Source organism: Solea senegalensis, linkage group LG18, assembly GCF_019176455.1.
Source record: "Solea senegalensis isolate Sse05_10M linkage group LG18, IFAPA_SoseM_1, whole genome shotgun sequence".
Lineage (NCBI taxonomy): Eukaryota > Metazoa > Chordata > Actinopteri > Pleuronectiformes > Soleidae > Solea > Solea senegalensis.
This window is the reverse complement of record NC_058041.1, coordinates 4,039,450-4,059,586: the sequence shown is the minus strand read 5'-3', so window position 1 is coordinate 4,059,586 and position 20,137 is coordinate 4,039,450. Positions and strand designations below refer to the sequence as shown.

At 39.6% G+C, this 20,137-nt stretch overlaps 1 protein-coding gene across 2 annotated transcripts in view; it reads right to left on the bottom strand.

Moving 5' to 3' along the window:
- Positions 1-20,137, bottom strand: part of LOC122759103 (zinc transporter ZIP11-like) — a 91,343-nt gene that overhangs the window by 27,665 nt on the left and 43,541 nt on the right. Inside the window, exon 5 of one of the 2 annotated variants that reach the window (XM_044013656.1) lies at positions 4,961-5,105. In XM_044013656.1, the coding sequence (XP_043869591.1) occupies positions 4,961-5,105 (145 nt within the window). The remainder of the gene's footprint in view (positions 1-4,960; positions 5,106-20,137) is intronic. The other variant, XM_044013657.1, reaches the window with a different exon arrangement.

The following is a 20,137-nucleotide window of genomic DNA, read 5'->3' as shown; positions in this document are numbered from 1 at the left end:
TTTTCCTGCTTTGTTTAATTGTTAATCGATTTCTTAATCCCCCCCGAACATTAATTTAATATGTCGCCCGCCAGTCTTAAGATGTTTAAAATAGAGAGAAATGTGCGCGATTTTAACCAATATTGTGAAATCAATTTATCTGCTTTGTCACCTATGACATTCAGGGGCTAAAAATCCATCTAATCTCAGGCTAAGATACACACTTCTAATGGGAAAGTGGCCTCACAATTTGAAAATCCTTTCAAAAATAATTTCTTCTCCTCTCTGTGCCACTGATTGCTCTGAAGCACTTTGGACAGTTGGATGAGTGGGGAGCCTCTTAAAGTTGTTTTCCGAGAGCAGAAAATCAATTCATAAACTGTCTGAGAACAGGGGGCAATTTCACGGAAGTGTCAAACTGCTAACATCCTATTCCATAAATCTGAATAAAGTAAAAAAGAAAGAAGAAAAAAAGGGCAAGACATTCCATCCACAGTCATATACCACACATCAGAAGAGCCCAGTGGGACATTTGGTTTGTTCTATCTTCTGAAAATGGCTGCAGAGTTTGTTACTGCTCACAGAGGGAGGCGTTTGAAGGCAAGAAGCCGTGGAAAAAAAAGAAGAAGCGATTTCATTGGAAATGAAGCTAAAGAGCGGAGGAGACGACGCCTAAAGACACCCAGCACCAATCAGACCTGAAAACAGCACAGATGGAAGAATCCTGATCTGATGATAACTCCAGGACACTGGAAGAGAATGAAGAGATGAGAGGAGAAGGGAAGAGAAAAGTGTGAGTGAGTGAGTGTGTCGCTCAAATGTTATAGGAATTGATTCTGAGTGACGTTCACCGAGGTGTTTAATGAGACAACCTCGCTCGCAGACAATCTTTAGCCTGGGAGAACGTGCATCGAGCGGTGACGGAGAGCCAACCGGTGTCAATCATCCACTGCAGTGTTTCCCAAACTTTCTACATGGAGACCCATTTTTTTAAAAAGCTGTCCTGACCCAAATCACAAATCATGCTCTTGTCATCATGACAAGAGCAAATTTGTGTGATGCACTTACATACTCCTTATGAGGACATCCTGGGGGTGTGTGTTTCTAGGTCACATCTTCAGGCTTTATAAAATGCGTATTTTCGTCTACGTATGTGTTATTGAGTCAACATTATGATTATTTTTATATCGCATATCCTGTCAACAACAAGATCTCCAAATGATCATGATGATTAGACTGCGGGCCGGATTGTACCCTCATGTGGGTTGGTTGTGACCCGCGGGCCGTACGTTTGACACCCATGGTTTATATTGTCAGTGAAAATGAAAAAAAATGTCACAAGATTGGATATATGAGATATAAAAAAGGATATATGAGACTCTTATTTAAGCTTTATTTATATAGGTTATCCCATTGAGACACGAGTCTCATTTTCAAGAGAAAACCTGTCTCTATACTCACACACACACTCTTATATCCTTATAATATACAGAGCGTAATATTATACGTTTTAACATAGGAAACAGGAGCCAAAACTATTTTATGCACGTTATTTAAAACATATAAACAGAAATCCTTAATTAAAATTTTTGAGGACACTAAAAAAAATCTCCAGTGACTTATCTGTGGGTCCCCGACCCAGTCTTTGGGAACCACTGATTTTTAGTACAGCCTCATTGAAATGACATCCATCTCCAGGTTGTTGAGTTTGTTCCAGGAGTGGATGCTGAAGTCAACAAGCTCATGATGTAAATTCTTTTACAACCAAAAAAACAACAACAATGAAGATGAAAACTCACCTCACTCACAAATTGCTATCATGGAGCTTTGAAAGTCATCACTGAGCCACATGAATATTATACGTGCCGTACAGGACAATTACAGCTCAGTGGCAGACGCAGTATCACTCCCTCTCTCCTCCCTTTTATTGTCGAAACATTCACAGTTTATATGATGTTAAGGTTTAACTGAGAAACAGCAGCAGCAGCAGCAGCAGCGTGAGCTGTAATCAGAGACTCCTCACTGTCACTGTGGCTGTTGTCCAACAACTCTCTGAGCAAGGACCAAAGTGGGAATTAGTCAATCATCATTTATTCATCCAACACATATTATATTTAAGAATTTGAATTTCAAACTTTCCTGTTCCTGCCCCGTTCCTATGAACACACAACAGCAATTGAACGACTACTTTATCCTCTCTCCAACTATTTACACAATATACTATACACCCGGGATTATTCATCCTTGTATTCATTCATACATAACTCAAATATGGGGTAAAAGTAATGAATAATATAACCTATATTGTATCTGGTTGAGAATACGCCTCGTTTTCCCCAGGATGGCAAAGCTCATTCAACCAAAATATTTTTTTTAATTTTATTTAGACTAAATATTTACTAAATAGCAGTGTAGGGCTTTTATTTTCTTTGAAGGAAGTCACCTTCAAAGATCTCAGATCCACTGTGTGATGATCAAATAAACACATTCATCTCTGGGAATAAGTAAAAGAAAAACAACAATAAACTGTATTTCTGAAGTGGCCCTTTAAGACTCCTGCCTGTCGTGTTTCCTCTTGGCAGAGAGTTCATGAGTCAGTCTCGGGGCTCTTACTTCAAAAGCTCGGCAAAAAAAAACCCTCACTGTTTTCTGGAAGAGTTCAAAATTCCTCTGGGTATGAAAAAGGATTTTTACTGGGATAAAAGACGTGCACTCTACTGTAGATTGTTCTGTCCTGAACCCCTCAGAGGGAAACGTATTACTTAGCTTCTTTTGACCAAAGTTTTTGACATTTTACCAAAAAAACACCTCAATCAAAGTCAAAACACCATAAAAGACGCCTTCATTTATGGATTTCTGTGCATTATAACACCAAAAGTTATAATAGTGCACCAGCAATAATACAATCCTTAAAACAACTTCAGTGGCACTCTCTTGACGTCTAACAGTCAGCAGCTCCGTCTCCACCTCCCCCTGACATTTAAATTGGTGGGGGAAAAAAAATGTCTCCAATTACCATTAAAAGCCGACACAAGGCTGACAACGGTGGAAGTGGAGAGGAGTGAGATTAGATTAGATTAGAGTCAGATGTGCTGCCAACACCATCACAAAAGGTATCAACAACAAAAAAATACAACACAACACAATTTCCCATGCTATTTTAATTCATTTAACTTTATAATTATGCACTGGTAAGTCAAACCTGGAGACAATGGAGCTCTGTGCTCTGGCAGGAACATCCCTCAGAGGTCAATTATGTTGTTTTTGGACTGTAGTAAAGTCATAATAAAACTTTAACTGCAAGTGTTGGGGATGTTATGGGATGTACACGAGGGGAGCTGCAGTGGCTCACATCGCTACGGATTCAGAAATGATGACACACAGACAGACTGATTCCCTGAGTCCCGCCTTGTCAGACCACTTCCCTCCAGACAGAGGGAATTCTGCCACATTTTTTTAGTGGCTCTTATTCTGCACAGTTTCATTGTCAAAGCTGTATTTCTTTCTTGCCAAAGCCTTGTGTCTAAATCTGAACTCAGACTACAGGAATTTCAGATTTAAAAGAAGGACGTGATCCGGAAACAACAAGGTTGCAAGGAATGTTCAGTTCAGATTATGTGGCAGTATCTGTGAGAGATGACAAAGCAGTTTTCAAACCTGCTGAGGTACCTGCAGAATCATCCTGGCAGCACAAATAAGAATTTAACTCTCTTATGACCAGCATGATGTTCAGGTCGCCTGGTCAAAACAATGTTCTTCTGCTCCTTTTTTCCAAGATAACTTACACTTTCGATATTCAACAGTGTAGAAAGTCCTGTATTAGGGCGCAAAGCTCTATTTCTCGGCTTTCCGGGATCCATCCATCCGTCTTCTACCGCTTTAACCTCCACATGAGGGTTAGTCTCGTCATCAAGACTAGAAAAGTGCTACATGAATACAAGTCATTTACCATTTATAATGTAAACTAAACTAATAAACAAATGAAGTCCATATAGTCTCTAGTGTTATACAGTGACATATTTTGCACTACCATTAGTCAAAACATTTCAAACTCCAAACTCCTATGACACATCAGAGGGAGGAAAGAAGTATTCTCTACGACCTTTTTTTTTTTTCCTTTCATTTTACTGTGAATGTTACGTCACAAACGGATCACAAACGCTTCGCTGCTTCCCGACATCATCAAACTAGCTCTTTGGTTATCGTTTTGATCGAGGGACGGAAATGATGCATCGTGCGTTTAAAATTGGGGTGACCGCATCGGTGCTTTCCGGGCAGAACCAATAAAAAAAAGTGTTCTCTCGTGTGTGGTGGAAGACTTGTGGATACCTGACGAGATCCGCCACATATTTAATCGAGAACCATAACCTCCCGTTCACTTCTCACTAAGCAGGAATCCTGGACGTGGTGACCGCTCCAAGAGATTAGACTGAAACATTTACTCATCCAGACTTGTCGCCTCCTGCTCTCATTTTATATCACGACAACTTATTATCGCCGAAAGAGCCGGTCGCCACATTGCGCCAGCCACCCGTCTCCACTGTGTTTGTTTTGTTCGCACTTTCCTCCTCGTGAGAATGACAATTTCCCTTTGTCTGCGCTTCCATTTGAGTTGTTTGTCTGCATTTATGTGTCCTTTCGCTTTCCCCCCACTGTGCTGTTTGGGTTTAATATAACATATATTATGTGAGACGTGTGCGTTAGAGCCCCAAATAGAGCTTTCACCAGAGTTAGAGGAACACCACCACCAGAAGAAGACGGACGTGAAAAAAGAATCTAAGAATAAAGAGACAGGTGAAAAGAAGCCATCAGAGAAGCTTCATGCAAGAGCAGCCAATGCGGTTCGTGTTTATGTCGTTTTTGTCGCGCATCGGCAAGCGATGGATAGAAACTGTTGCAGTTGACAAGAACACACGCGTACCTGCAATGGCTGCATGGTTTAGTAACAACAGTTGATGTGGGTATATGAAGGGAGGCTTGCCTGAGTGTGGCCCAGCTCTACCTATCCTGACGCTCATCTCGTCCGACTCGTGGAGCTGGAGCGAAGGCCGCTCGTCTTTCTCTTTGTACAGTTTGGAGTCGGAGGGGTTCAAAGCCAAGGCAGTGTGAGGGTCGGCTCCTACACCCTGTGGACAAAAAAAGGACAAAGGTCTCCTGTGATTTTGTGTTTTGCACGTTTCACAGTTAATGTCACTGCAGTGCTCAATAATTCAGATAGAAATCCACCTGTCATTCTCTTTATTTTTGCGACTGCCTGATACAGACACCCCGACTATTTAGATACTGAAAGTTGTGAGATAGTTTCTCAGGCTCGACACCATACAGTCAGTATATGCACATGCTCTAAAAGCAATATAAATGCAAATGTTGCCTCGTTAAACAAAAACAACAGCGGTGAGCTGCAGAAACACAAAGATCAATTTAACACACACACACATAAAAAAAAAAACTTGCAAATTCATAGCACAATTAAAAGTAAAGTTTGATTGATGGATCTTGCCCTTTAGCACAAAGAAATACATTTTAATGTAGTATATTGAAGGGCCAGTGCTCCAGGAGGTGGAAATTAAACTTATTTTTAACCCTTTACTGGGCAAAGATCTGTATTTGGTAAGTTCCGCAGGGGTCCGAAACCACATTAATGTGCATTACCATGGATTAGCGAGCTACGTCCGGCTTGCAACGCTTGAAACTTCAAAGCAGTTCCAGAAGAGAAAAAGCGTGGCTATACAGCTCCTTTCTTCTCCTGCATCTACGGTAATATCTCAAACACTAATGATGGAAAGTTGATGAAATCAATCAGGTGTGTTGGAGCAGGGAAACATCTAACACATGCCTCCTGCAGGCCAGGATTGAGGAAATACTGTTCTATAATGTTCCTTTCACTTCATTTGTGTTTTTCTTGCACATTCCAACGTATATGGGCAAAGGAACCATATGGGGTGCCTTCATGGTCTTTGATTTTCCACATTAAATAAAAATTGACAAGGAGAAAAGGTCTTCTAATATCCTCCAATAACACTCCTTCATTGTGCAATTTCAGTATTGACAATAAAGACCCTTTACTTTAATGTTCCATGTCCAAAGACATGGATGACCAGTGTCCAATATTCACTTGATTGATAGCATCAGTAATACGTTTATGTCCTAAATTGCTAGTTTGGAGTTTTCTTCAATGGAACATTGAACCATTTTGAAAATTAAATTATTTCAAAATGGGTTTTCTCAGATGGGTGAAAAGCTTAGCCTTTCGGAGGGACTCGGACTAGACCCACTGCTCCTTTGCATGGAAAGGAGTCAGTTGAGGTGGTTCTGGGACATCCAATTTGGAGGAGACCTGGAGCAGATGAAGAACTAGGTGGAGAGATTATATCTCCTTGGTGGCTTGGGAGTGCCTGGGGATTGACTCAAAGTTGGACAATGTGGCCAGGAAAGGTCTGTGGTGGTTGACGATGGATGGAAGGTAAAAAAATACAAAACAAAAAAAAAACTTGAGACATTGGAAGGGCAGATGTGAAAGTTGATTATTTACAGACGACAATGGAGGTAGGATGTGAAATAAATGAAATCGGGTTTGAGTAGAAGCGTTTGACTTTGTGAACAACTTCCAAAAACTCCAGAGCAAAGAGCTAATTGAGAACGTGTGCTTTTCTTAAAAAAGACTAAGCAGTAGAGACGGTTTGACAGCTCGCTGAGATCACTTTGCATAAATAAAAGCACACACTCCAATTTAACTGCTTGGCTTTGCATAACTTCCTCTTTTTATGCAAGACGGTACTTTAGAAACAATCTATTTGAATCCATGAAGACTAAACATTAAAATAATGACACAATCATACTGTTTGATTCAAAGTCAGATAATGATGGGGGGGAGGGGGTAACACGCACAGGGACACGTTGAGCGTGACAGTGTGGGGCTTCTTTGCAAAAGAGTAGGCAAAGAATTGATCGCACATGTTTTATTAAACCAGTAGATGGGGAATGTCTGTGTGTGAGGTCTAAACACACATTTGCATCCATGTTTAGCCTCATCTTTACAAAATCCCTTCTCCTCCTCCTCCCAGTGTGTATTGTTCAGTCAACGGTCTACAAGCGAGTTTACATGAAATTCAGCCTGAGTGAGAAAAATAAGTAATACTCAGCTTCAACAATCTAATAACTTAATTCTTAAAAGTCTATTAATCTGTTATTTTCTAAATCAATTGATTCAATGTTTCGTCCTTTAAGGCCCTGGTATACTTCCGCACACATGCCATGCATGGACCCCGGTGTACCCTGTCGTATCCCACTTCACCATCGTGTGGCGGTACAAGTCTGAAACGCAGGAAATGGGTCACATTCCTACCAATGAAGAAGAGTTCCCTTGGACATGTCTGGTTCGAGCGGCTCACAGTTGAAGGGCTCGTCGGGCCGGTTCGAGGGTTGCCAGGTCGAGGCTCGGATGTAAGCAGGTTTATGTTCTATACTAAAACCTTAGCGAGCTACTTGGACTGGGAGCTACTGGTAGCTTGCGAGCTACTTGTTGGAGACCCCTGCCTTAGGAGTGTACACTCATACAGGAGAGGAAAAATCTTTAGAAATATCTTTCGAAATGTTAGTGTAATTAGTGTAATGCTCGAAAAGGCTGTATGCACTCTATCAGTTGATCATTGTTGCGTTTTGGCTAGAAATGGCAACAAACTTCTATTTGCCTTTAAAAGCCAGGTATGCTGACACCTTGGTGGAATATGTTTAGAGTTACCTTTGAACAGACATGGGAACCTGACAGCAACATAACAACTCCATCATATCTGCCTTAAAAAAACAACGCCAGCTTTGTTGGGCTGCATGTAAAACGGGGGCCGTTAGGTTTAAAAGCATCTATTTGCAAATCATAACAAATTCAACCAATTATCATAAGTGTCGGTGCTCATGTGAATGTTTGGCTTTTCCATTTGCTGAACACAGGAGCAGCCACATCTGGCAAATTTGTGTTGTTGTACGAGCGGCGTCTCTAATCCGAGCCTCCTGTTAAATCTGTGTGAAAATTTGCATTGTACTGACGTAAAATTCAGCACGAACAAAGACACAAATCGTTCGTTTTGTTTCGCCGAGTAATAAAATGCTGGAAACAAACATTAAATATATTGCTGGAGACTGTCACTGTTGCTCTCTGGTAATTACTCATGCCAGTGGTAATGAGGTGTATGAGAAGGATGCAGCCAAAACATGCAGCAGAGGGGGAAAAAAACAGGAAGTTCAGCCTTCTTTGATTGATTCTTTGATTCTCACATCAATATTCCTGCACTGTGTACATTTCCATGCCTCTTTGAGAGTCTTTTGCTTCACCAGAGGAGAAAATTGATCACATGGTCTCAGAGCTAAGTGTTTCATCTCTACATTGACTTCAGGAACATATTGTCTAGCATGTTCCTATTCATCTGACCATGGTGGTGATGTCATGATCCTGATTTCCCTCTTAATCATTTTGGCTGTGTTACTGTATGTACTTTATTTTGTAATTTGAATTTCTAAAATTTGAAATTCAAATTGTATTTTTTCTGATAGGTCACTGTGAAAACTATTAACATACTCTTGAGTCATTAGACGACAAAAATGTCCACTTTCAAAAATAGATTAATATCTTATTACGCTTTTTAACGCCTAAATATTCAACAATTTTGAGAATTTTAACCCTTTAAATGCCAATTTCATTACTAAATGTTATTTATAAAAACACAAATTGAGTTGTTTTCCATATAACATATATAAATGTTGGGATTTTCAGTCTTGAATATGTTAAAGATTTGCAAAAAATAATAACTTTGATGCTTATATTAGTTTTTGTGTAGCATGTAAAACATTTTTTTTTTTTTACTACTCTCTTAAATCATTTAGGACAAAAATGTCCACTGTACAGATTTATATTCTTTTGATAAATCTCTTAAACAACCCAATTTCTGGAAACAAATATTTCATGATAACATTTACTTACTCGTACATTTACATACTCCAAATTTTCTTTCATTTCTTTTTCCTAAAAACAACTAATAAGCGTACCATTAGTTAGGGGAGTGATTCATCTATAAAAGAAGTAGTGCCATTAAAATGAGGAGCTACTGTTTGTGAATGTTTCTCATGGCGTGACACTCCATGAACCGTCTGGAAGGGATGTTATTAACCCACAGTGGCCTTCGGCAGTCATCCATGATACAATCTCATCAGTGGCTCCAAGTTTCACCACTGAAAAACTCCCATTTCAGCAGCAGCAGCAATAATGCAGCTCTGCCAATCACTGAACCATCACCATTTTCTCTCTCCTCTTTGACTGAAGGTTCAGATGGAAAAAAAAAACATTGGATGACTAACTTCAACACCTGCAGGAGGAAGTGGAAATCTGCCGTGGTTTTTTGATCAGCTATTTATGATAATTTATCCCAATCAACAGTCTTTAACAGTAGTCTAAAATAAGCACGGATAATCACACAGAGATTGCATTCATGCCGACTACACTTTCACATTTATATATTTATTTCCCCCTCCGTGGGGTTGTTGATTTTTGACTCCTGTTTTTATTTTAAGAAGTTTTTGTTTTTTGACTTTGCCTTAAATTTATGTGTGTAGTTTTTATGTCTGGTGTTGACGACAGGACAAAAAATAATCCATCTATCTAGTGTTTTCGAGTCTTGATGACCAGTCAAAGCTGCTTTGTACTACAGCTTTTGCCATTAACCCATTCACAGACCTTCACTCAAACATTCATGCAACACTACGGAGTATGAGGGCCACGTGTAAAAAAAAACCCAGCATGAATTCTGAGATTTCAATCAGAATTATGAGATTAAAGTCAGAAATATGAGATTAAAGTCAGAATTCTGAGATTATATTAAAAATTCAGACTTCAATCCGAGAATTCTGACTTTAATCTAATCGAATTGGGATTAAAGTTAGAATTTTGACATTAAACTTTTTTTTCTTTTACTTTAATCTCAGAATTCTTACTTTAATCCCAGAATTTGTGGCCCTACTCTTCTGTACAGTGCATCTGCCCTTCTGTCTATCAAATATGGAATATAGGAAAAAAAAAGAACTTTTGCAAATAACACACAAATATAAAAATATATATCAAGAGAAAGTTTTAAATAAGAATCACGGTGCCAATGTTATAAAACATAAGACATGCATATCATAATACTGTGAGTCTTCAAAAATTCAATGCGGCAAGTACCTTGAAGGTCATGTGACAGGAGAAATCAATAGGCTTCATGGATTTTTGTGTCACCGTCTTTTTCACACACATTGACCAGCAAAGACATTTAATTTTCTCAGATACTTATGAACAAAGAGGCGGCTTTATTAAAAACACTTACAAAGTAGTATTATATGTATTTCTTAAATGATCAAGTTTCCTTTTGTTAAATGTTCAATACAGGTTTCCCGATTTGTTATAGTTCCTACTTGATAGAAGACTATTACACTTAATAAGATACAATGAGGTATAATAATATAATAGGAAAAGTCAGGTTCAGAGTGTAACCTTCTATAATTCATTGAAGAACAGTTTTTCATTATTTGTATGGACTTTAAAAATTTAAACACTCCATTAAAATGTGATTAATCGTGATTAACTATTAAACTTCTGAATAGTTCGAAAGCCCTAAATAGGATATTTTTTAGTAAATGAAACACACAATTTTAATGTGTTTTTTTTTAAAAAAAAAAAAACATTGTCAAAGTTACTGAAACAATTTTAACAATAACAACTGAATTTCACTTTGATTATTAGGACCCTGGGTTGAAAGGTTGAAATGCAAGAATATCTTATTATTATTGTTATTGTATTATTTTTCTGCAAAATGAATCACGTTTTGAGGACTTTCCCATTCCCTAAAACTCGATTTTTGCGACTGCATCAGACCTGAAAATTCACGTCTGAAATATCAGTCTTTAACATGTTAAAGATTAGCCAAAATATGGACTTTGATGCAATTTTAGTTTTTGAGTAGCATCATGTCCACTTCCAAAATCTGCTATAAATATAATACAGATCGAAAACTACAAAATATTGAATAATTATCAAGATTTTAACCCTTTAAATGCCATGTTTGATTACATGATGCCAATATTTTTTTATGAAAAAAAACACACCACTTCTACTGGAGTTAAAGCTAAAATTATTATTTTTTTTGTATAAAAGTGAAACATGAAACCACTTAACATTCACATGTGCATGCTTTAAAAAAAATACCCACTCACTGTGTTAAGCAAGAGTGTATGCGGTTTGTGACGCAGACTAGCTGCCTCCTGTTTCCAGCGGTGACACTAAAGACTTGGTAATGAGAACAATAAATCAAACGTCCCTCTTAACCGATTTCTCTGCCTCTTTTATTTTACCACAGCGCAATTCTGGACACAGGCCCAGCAGGTGGTGTTGGTAGCCGAGACTCGCTGGCTCAGAATCAGTGCATTTTCATCGGCAACCCTTTAAACCACACGCAGCCTTGATTTTCATATGCTTTGTGTTCCTGCTTAAGATGAAATCTTATATTTTTAAAACCCTGGAACTTTTGCAATCACTGTATGCTGCACATCACTACGCCCCTTGGCTTTACCACCTTGGCTCAATCATTCGAGAATATCTATAGGACACATCTTCGCGAACTGTAGCAGGATGCTATATAAGAGTGTTCCAGATGTCTATGAGATTTATTCTGTGGGGGAAGCAGCAGCAGCAGCAGCAGCAGCAGCAGCAGAAACAGCAGCAGCAGAAACAGTGGCTCCGACATCTCAGGGAGAACGTACAGTTTGATAAGGAAGGCAGGAGTTAGGAAGAAAAGTCAAAGTGGAAATTGTGCTGTCAAACCTGCGCACACACACAATGACAATGTCTTGATGATTTATGTGCTTTCTATATATATATATATATATATATATATATATATATATATATATATATATATATATGTATGTACACAAACACACTCCTAGTATCTACACTTCAGAATGTTTATCTAAACCAATTTATTTGCTCATTGAGACCGGCGTTTTCGAGTACAGCTAAACTGAACAGGAACTGAAAACCCCCAAGAAAGTGACAAAAGTTTTGCTCATGGCAGAGGAACAACGTCCACTTACAGTAGATCTGAATGAAGCTGTGTCTTATTTGTCTCCTCCCCTACAAGACAAGAGTCTTTATCACCATAAAGAGACGCTATAATGACAGTAACACAGAGTCTAATTGACAAAATGTTAACATGCATGCACACCTAATGCATGGCAATTTTTCAATTACGCACAAAGTCACTATAAAAGGCATGAATTTAGTGTCGCGGCATCATTTGCTCTAGTACCAGTGCACTTCGGACAAGAGGGCGTGGTATGTAGTTCAAACGCTGCCTTCATCTTCTGGTGAAAACAATCGAGATCACTGTTCCAAAATCATGGAAACATGAAATGCTTTGAGGGGACGAGATGTTAAGATGAATAATGGGATGTCGCTTTTATTTAACGGAAATACAACTAGTATTGTATTGAAAATAGCTGAAAACGGCACATACTCATGCTTTTCAGGTGAAGTGATGAAAGAAGGACAAACTAATGATGCCTAATCATATGTGATTAATGCAGTTGTATTTTATCAACGCAATCACCTGTTCTAAATTGAGGGCCTTGAATATGGCTGCCAGAGACACTTCTTTACTGGCTGCCATCATAAGGTATTTGTGAGGGCAGCTCTGGTTAGGGGTCCAACAATTAGTCGACCTTGTCAACAAAAGTCAATGCCAAAATTAGCTGGCAGTGAATTTAATTGTTGATAATTGGCAGTTATCTCGCAACAGTTTCACGCTGTTGAGTGAGTCATCTCGCTTTCTACCCATATCTGCTGAGGGACAAACATGATGACACATGCTTGTTGGAGCCGTCCCTGTGGACTCTGCTAACTCCACTGCCAACTTTGCTTTGGTGAAAGCTAACGGTTAAACTCGTCAGACTTATCACAGATTAGTTCGATCGGTCTTTGGTGCAGAACCAGAAGTTCTTCCACGGAACGCTACTCAGATGTTTTGGTGCCACGAATGGATGATACAGGCCCAGCTGTGGTCAAAGCACCCATTGCTGGACAATTTGGGAATTACTTCAAACACTTGTTTCCATCATGATACAATTCAGTTAGGTACAGTACGGTACAGCCCTCAGCCAGGCTTGCCTTTCGACTGAGAACAGTACCTTTACTTGGTAGATGGGGTGACTGCTGTGCCTGATAGCCGTGTCAGCGACATTTAATGCGACGCTACATACAACAATGGAGAACTTCCTGCTTCGTTTGTGGCTGTTTGTCTCAACAAGACACAGACAAGCTTTGTATGAGAATAGACTGCGTGACGCTTTTCTGTCGCCCCAATCAGCTGAGGGTCTAGTTCCATCCGTACCGTACCATTACTCTGGTACCCTGAAAAAACTGATTGTTTGGGGCCGGTTATTCTGGCACTATTCCTAATGGAAACGCAACAGAATACATACCAAACCGTTCTACGGCATTAGTCGAATAATTGTTACAATAGTTGATGAATAGTTGACCAAAATAGTTAGTCCTACACTCTGGTTAGTTTTTTGTTCCGACTGGAACAATTTTTAGAGTATTTTATTAGTTTTAACAAACCTCACCATATTTGCTTTCAAACCAAAATCTGTCCTAAATGGAAATGGATGACCTTTCATCCAACAAGAAGGTCACCAGGACTGTTATTAGAGGAGCCCCTGACACTGTAATCACCACAGAAAGAAACCTCTCCATTCACAGAGCCGTTCAAATAAATGCTCAAATAAAAGGTTGTGAGCTATAATGCATTGCCCTCTTTCATTTGCCTTTTTAATGACTTCATTGACATGGAAATGTTGAACAACGCTTTATTTTCCCACGCAAATGAACAGCTACTCTATCATCCCCCCCACTGACGGATGTTTTAGCCAATGACACTGGCCAAAGGCAGAGTCAGAGTCGAAAATGGCCTTTTCTACCCTGATTGAACATCTGACATTTAGAAATAATCAAGGGAAGGACACAATTAGACAGCAGGCCTTTTCCCATATAGCATTCCATTATACCTTGGGTAGTAATTAGCACATTAAGATGCAAATGCATGACACCAGTGGGAGTGCACACATAATTCTGGATAGTGTTTCAGCAAGCCGCGGCACAGTTAGCAGTATATAATCATATATTTGGTCAGTGGTGTGACTCCCCCGTTTTCCTTTCACTCCCGAAAGGATCAAACAACCCCAGCAGCAAGAAGTGGTCAGTAAAGCTTCAAATTGAGAGGTGACCCCTTACAGGACGGTGTGAACTTTCATTAAATCAAAGACAGAGCTGTTATCAACCGACTGAGCAAGGAGGAGATTGACTCTCCTGCAGCTCACTGCTCCGATGTATTCAGTGTATTTCCCATGATAGAGCAAGGCCAGACTGACTAACAGCCGTGTCAGAGTGTATGCTCATCGACGTGGAATTGATCTGCATCCATTCACGTGAACATGCAATCAGTCTTCCTAAGTTTCAACTTTGTAAAGTTTTCAAGATTCAAATATCCAACCTGCTGGCTAAAGCTCAGATGGGCAACTACTTGTGGATATTGATAATATCGCTAGGGGGTGGAGAACTGGACATTTGGTGAATGTAACGTGAGATGATCTGGGTCAGACTTGTTCACAAAAAGCAGGAGACTGGCATAAATTCCGATATATGGATAGAGGACACGACCATGTCGGGTTTTTGTCTGGTTCACTCAAGTCTTCTGTCTGACTCAGTTTCAGAGAGGGAAAAAAATGCAGCCAGAGCCACGCTCTCATGTGTATTCACTTTGCTTTGACGTCTTCTAATCCCCAATGTCGCAATACAATGTGCTGTGTGACAAGAAGAAGTCCTTTTAAGAAATGTAATTACAGGAAAATGAGTCTTCCTCCTCAAGTATGAGTTATAGTTATCAGAATACAGGGAATTAGAAATGAAGTCGGCCAAGTCAAACAAGGCCACAGCCAATATTTTGTTGACATGAGGATAAAAGCCGATAATAACAAAATGGAACAGCTCATGTAATGTGCACACGCACACACACACACACACACACACACGCACGTGTGGTAAATTGGCTTTTCAGAAAAAGCAGATGTGTCATCTTTGATCAACACGTATGCACCCTCTAGGTGATGATGACTTGAAACTGTGTGGACATGCGTGTGTGTGTGTGTACGTGGGATGCAACGATAATGAGCCATTAGAGGTGGAGAGTACTTTTTGACATCAACAACATCGCACACACACACAGACCTTAACCCTAACCGTTCAAATCTCAGCCGTAAACTGCAACAGTTCCTCAAAAATAAGGTTCTGCCTCATGAGGACCAGGTTTTGGAACAGACATGTGGACATCTGCAACACCATGATTCTCCAAATTTCACAATACTGCTGTGGATATTTAATGACTTGGATGTGTCATTGTGATTGGATCCAGACGTAGAGATGCTGGTGGCAAAAGGAGCAAATTGGGAAAGGTAAAGGTTCAAAATAAGAGCTGAGAACTTGAGAAGAAGAAAAAAAACAGAAATGAAAAGCGCACACACTGAAGGTAAGGACACTTTTAAAAAGATACTGCAGTCACGCACCGACATCTCTTTGATCTAACACTTAAAAAAAGCCTCTACTACTTACTGCAGTGAGACATTTAGAGACTGATTTGGAAGGAAAAACATGAAACAATTAAAATCAAAGGAAGTCCAGCCGATTAACGCTCGTACTAAATGAAGCAAACATTTGTCAGGAACCAGCTGACAGGCGTGATGGCAGGAATTCTGGTTGGAGTAATTGATTAATTTAATGAGATGGGGTCCAGCACCCAACCCACTGCAGAAATAAGACTTTGTATGGCCCACACGACCCGATCCTTGGGGGTTAACTGCACATCCACAGATAAAACTGTGGCCTACACAATCCAAAACACACACAATAACAACAATCTGATCGACATGCACGACCACATGACATTTAAATTATTTCTGGTGGTAACTGCAGGGACTTGGGGATCCCAAACAAAGAATCACTGTAGTGCATCATTAGCTAGTTGAGTGGTCAGCTACTGGTAGCTAGCCCACAGGCTAGCATCAGTATTAGGCACAAAACCGACAATTTCAGGCGGAATTCAGAAAACTCATGAACTCATTCAAAGAGGTTCTGTTGCCAGATTTGACAATAAAGTGACAGGTTTTGGTTTGAAAACTAAAAATAAAACAATGCTGCTTTTAATGGAGAGCAAGGTTCGGGGACTAAATGTGCACAAAATAACTATTATAACAGTTTATGACAGTACAAAAAGAGAACACTATAGTTTGTAAAGAGTATTTTATTTTGATTGGATAGTTTATATTACATTGCATGGCAGCTAATAGCTGTGCCAAGGTAGCTAGCTGGGATTTGGAACCATCCAGTTACAAGCCCAATCTCAGATAATCTCTGCCCCGTTCATGTCACATCTCTGCATCCGCGTATCTCGATGTTTTTGGCTTGAAAATCATGTTTGAAAACTGTTACTCACACGACAGCATCAATCCGCGCCAAGATTGTTAACGGTTGCAAATCAGGCCATAAATTAGCCCAAATGATAATTACCAACTTTGCTCATGCTTCTTCTGGATCACATTCATTCACACCACGTTTTTATACAGTTACACAGTTAGAGTTATTCTCTATAATACGTCCCATTCTCACACTGCCGGTAGGGCTGTCAAGGGCAGTTAAGGTTCAGTAATTTGCCCAAGGACATTTCAACATTTGGGCAGAAAGTGCTGGAGGAGCTCCTTATGTGATGGATGGAAGCGGCAGATTGTGTGCATGAGACGTTTTTAACCCAAACAACTTTCAAACGGGAGGCAATTTGAAAACCCCTTCCAGTGGCGAGCCTCGAGTTATTTCCTCTGAGGTCTCCTCCACACCCAGTGACTCACCTGCGTCGCCCCAATTTCTGATTCAGGAGGAAAAGAAGCAGCTGGCTGGTTTGACAGTATGTGGCAGGAAGGGGAGGCGAGACCGGCAGCTGGTGCCGAAGGCGTTCACTCCATTTTGTTGTGCTACTTCTGCATGTGAATCTCACAGTTAACGGGTAATAGATGTAAAAACTGAGAGAAAAACAACATTAGATCCTTTTTATCCTATTGTTTTGGGTCACACAATTGCATATGGCTCAGAGGCAACAAATAAAAATAATGACAAGCAGCACTTTGGAATTGGCGTCCTCTCCCTCCTTCTGTGTTGGCTTTCTCATTTTACACAGACCTCTGCCAAACACAGATGTTTCTACTTGGAGCAGGTGGTGTAATATTTGTCCTGGTACTCTCTTTTAAAAAGACATAGGCTATAAAACCTTGCTCACATAGCCGCTTTCTTTTAAATCTTCTCCTTTCTTTTAAAGCTTAAAAAATGTGGTATAACATTCAATAGCACCTTGTGCCCTTTAGTAGATGCCTTGTTTAGTAGATGCTTTGGTTTTAGTACCTGCTCTGGTGAGGTTCCAAGCGAGCTGAGCCGATACTAAAATGCGACAGAGAGTGGAGGATGACAGACAGGAATTTGCTTCAACTGTGCACAACTCTCTCTGTTTCTGGAGCCTGAAACCAGCATGTACCTTTTTGTATATTTGATGCCCAATACTCATTTTTAAAGTTGGGAAGCGTTCAGCCACCGTGGTTCCTGGGCCTCTCCATGAATACCCTGCAGATTCGAGGGTTTTTACCGTCCCATAGGAAGGGAAAAGATCAAAAAAGACGAGGGCAGAAACACTGGGAGACAAAAATCTGGACAGAACATTCATTTTAATACAATTAACTCTACCTTCGAGAGTATAGTGCAGACCATCTCTGAAGGGCTGATTCTAGTTTACTCATAAGTGAGTGAGCAAATCTTTTTTTAATGAACTGATTCTAATGGTTCAGGACACTGAAAACAACTGCTTTGCTCGTCACTAGTTAGCAGTGGCCAGTAGTTTCGTGCAGTTGTGCTTTGAAGACTCTGCTCATGTTGAGGAGGAACTACAGACGTGTCTGATACTGATCAAGGAAAAGGTAATGAAAGAGGTCCTGGTCATAAAAATGCATGTTGACTGTCTCACGTGTTAATGTCAGTTTTCTCTGTTCTCTGCATGTGGCATCACATCCTCCGACTATAATCACTATATCTGTTAGAGAATAAATAAGTCATTTTAAAGGTGCAGCATGTGAGAATAAGTGAAATCCTTTCCCGAGTGAACCAAGGAACTACGGTGGCCTTTGTATACCAGAAAGCATGTGATTCTTCTTAAGGTTTTAGCTTCCAGGTCGTTTGCAGAAACGTAAAGCGAGCTACTTACCCTAAAGTACAAGTTATTATAAGGTTAAAGCTAAAATGTTTCATTATAAGCTGCACAAACATACTTTATAAACATCACACACTGGACCTTGCAGATGAATTCAGGTAATGAGAATCACAAGGTTATTGTTTGTTAAGCTCCTATAGTGGGAAAAACAAACAAAACACATTTTTATGCAAATGACGGGCATGGTTTGTATGCATCATTTACAAATTAGATCGCCTTGGTGAAGCAACAAGCAACTGTGATGCCTCTCACTGCTGAAGTTAAGGTAATAGGATTAAATTCTGTTTACACGCGGAAATCATCCAAAGGAATGATCCTCAACTCAAACCAAATAACTACATTTCCTCAAATGTATTTTTATTAGTGTTCTCGTGCATCTAAATAAATAAGACTTTCATAGAAGATTTTGAACTTCCAGGTGATTTACATCGGGCAGCTCTTGCGTTTTTTAGATTTCCTCTCACGTGTTTAAACCTGATAACCCTCCACAAATGATACATAACGTGTTTTCAAAGTCCTGCCGCTTTTACATCGCACAGTCGAGGGTGCAGATGGAAAAAAGGTCCCAGAGTGCACAAGCTGCACTCTTCTTCTCGAGGGGAAAGAGCCACCTCATCACAGGTACATTTGTGATGAGATGCATTTGGGGTCATTGCGGTTTAAAATGAAAGGCGTTTTTCATTTTTATTTTTTTTTAAATGTCTTTTACATGTTCTGTTCAATTATCACGGCTCCTGCTTCTTCCGTTTAATTGGCACTTGTAACTAACCACACGCTGAGTAACATGGATGTTTACTTTTTCCAGGGGAAGGAACAAAGACGAGACACGCATCTCTCCACTCTGCATGATAACTCATTTTCCGCGTTGATCTCAATCTGTCAGGGACCTCGCTTCATTTCCTCTCCTCCCGTCGTCTTCCTCATCTTTCTGAATATTTGAACAAAGGATCTGACTTTGCCCGACTTTCCCGATAAAGGATGTAAGAATCTGACAAAACTAAATAATCTGTTAAATGCACAGTGGGATTTCAAACTGTTTATATGAATATTTGTAAATGTAACTTTTTGTTTAGTTAATTACTTTTCTGGACAATGAATAAGTTCACGTTTGGTTTGCTAGACTTCAAGTGTGAGTGTGGTATGTTTAAAAATGTACATTTTTATTAATATTGCTTTATTATTTTGTGTTAGTAAGTTGTGACTTACAAATAATCGTGCATATTTAATTGCTATATTATTACTATGTGAGTACCTCTGTCGTCCTCTCTTTCTCTTCAAGTATGTTTTATTTTTCTTATCGTGGAAAACTGTTTGTACTGAAGTAAACCGAATCGCTGAGTTTAAATGAATCGCTAGGATCTGGTGGAGTTTGTCGGTGTGGACTCCAACGAGGGAATTATTAGAACAAGAGCAAGCAGGGGCCTCATTAACGAGGAAATTACACTGTGTGAATTACACTGACGTATTTTGGACCATGTAGTAGTGAGATTAACCGTGTACTGACGAATGATCCGTTCATACAAACTAACGTTTGAGTGAAATGTGTAAATGACGCCAATATATGCACATAACACTATTTATCCTTTATTTATAACCTATACTTACAGTCGTAACGTGACACTTTGATACTCTTCTGTATAAATAAAGCTCCTTCTGATAAAATGGATTTCTCTATTCTGTCTTCCTGTTGCATCATTTTTGCTAGAAAAAAGGGTTTTTTTTGTTTGTTTTTTTTGGTTTAGGTTCTCTCAGAGGTTCCTGATAGAGCAGGACATGTAAAA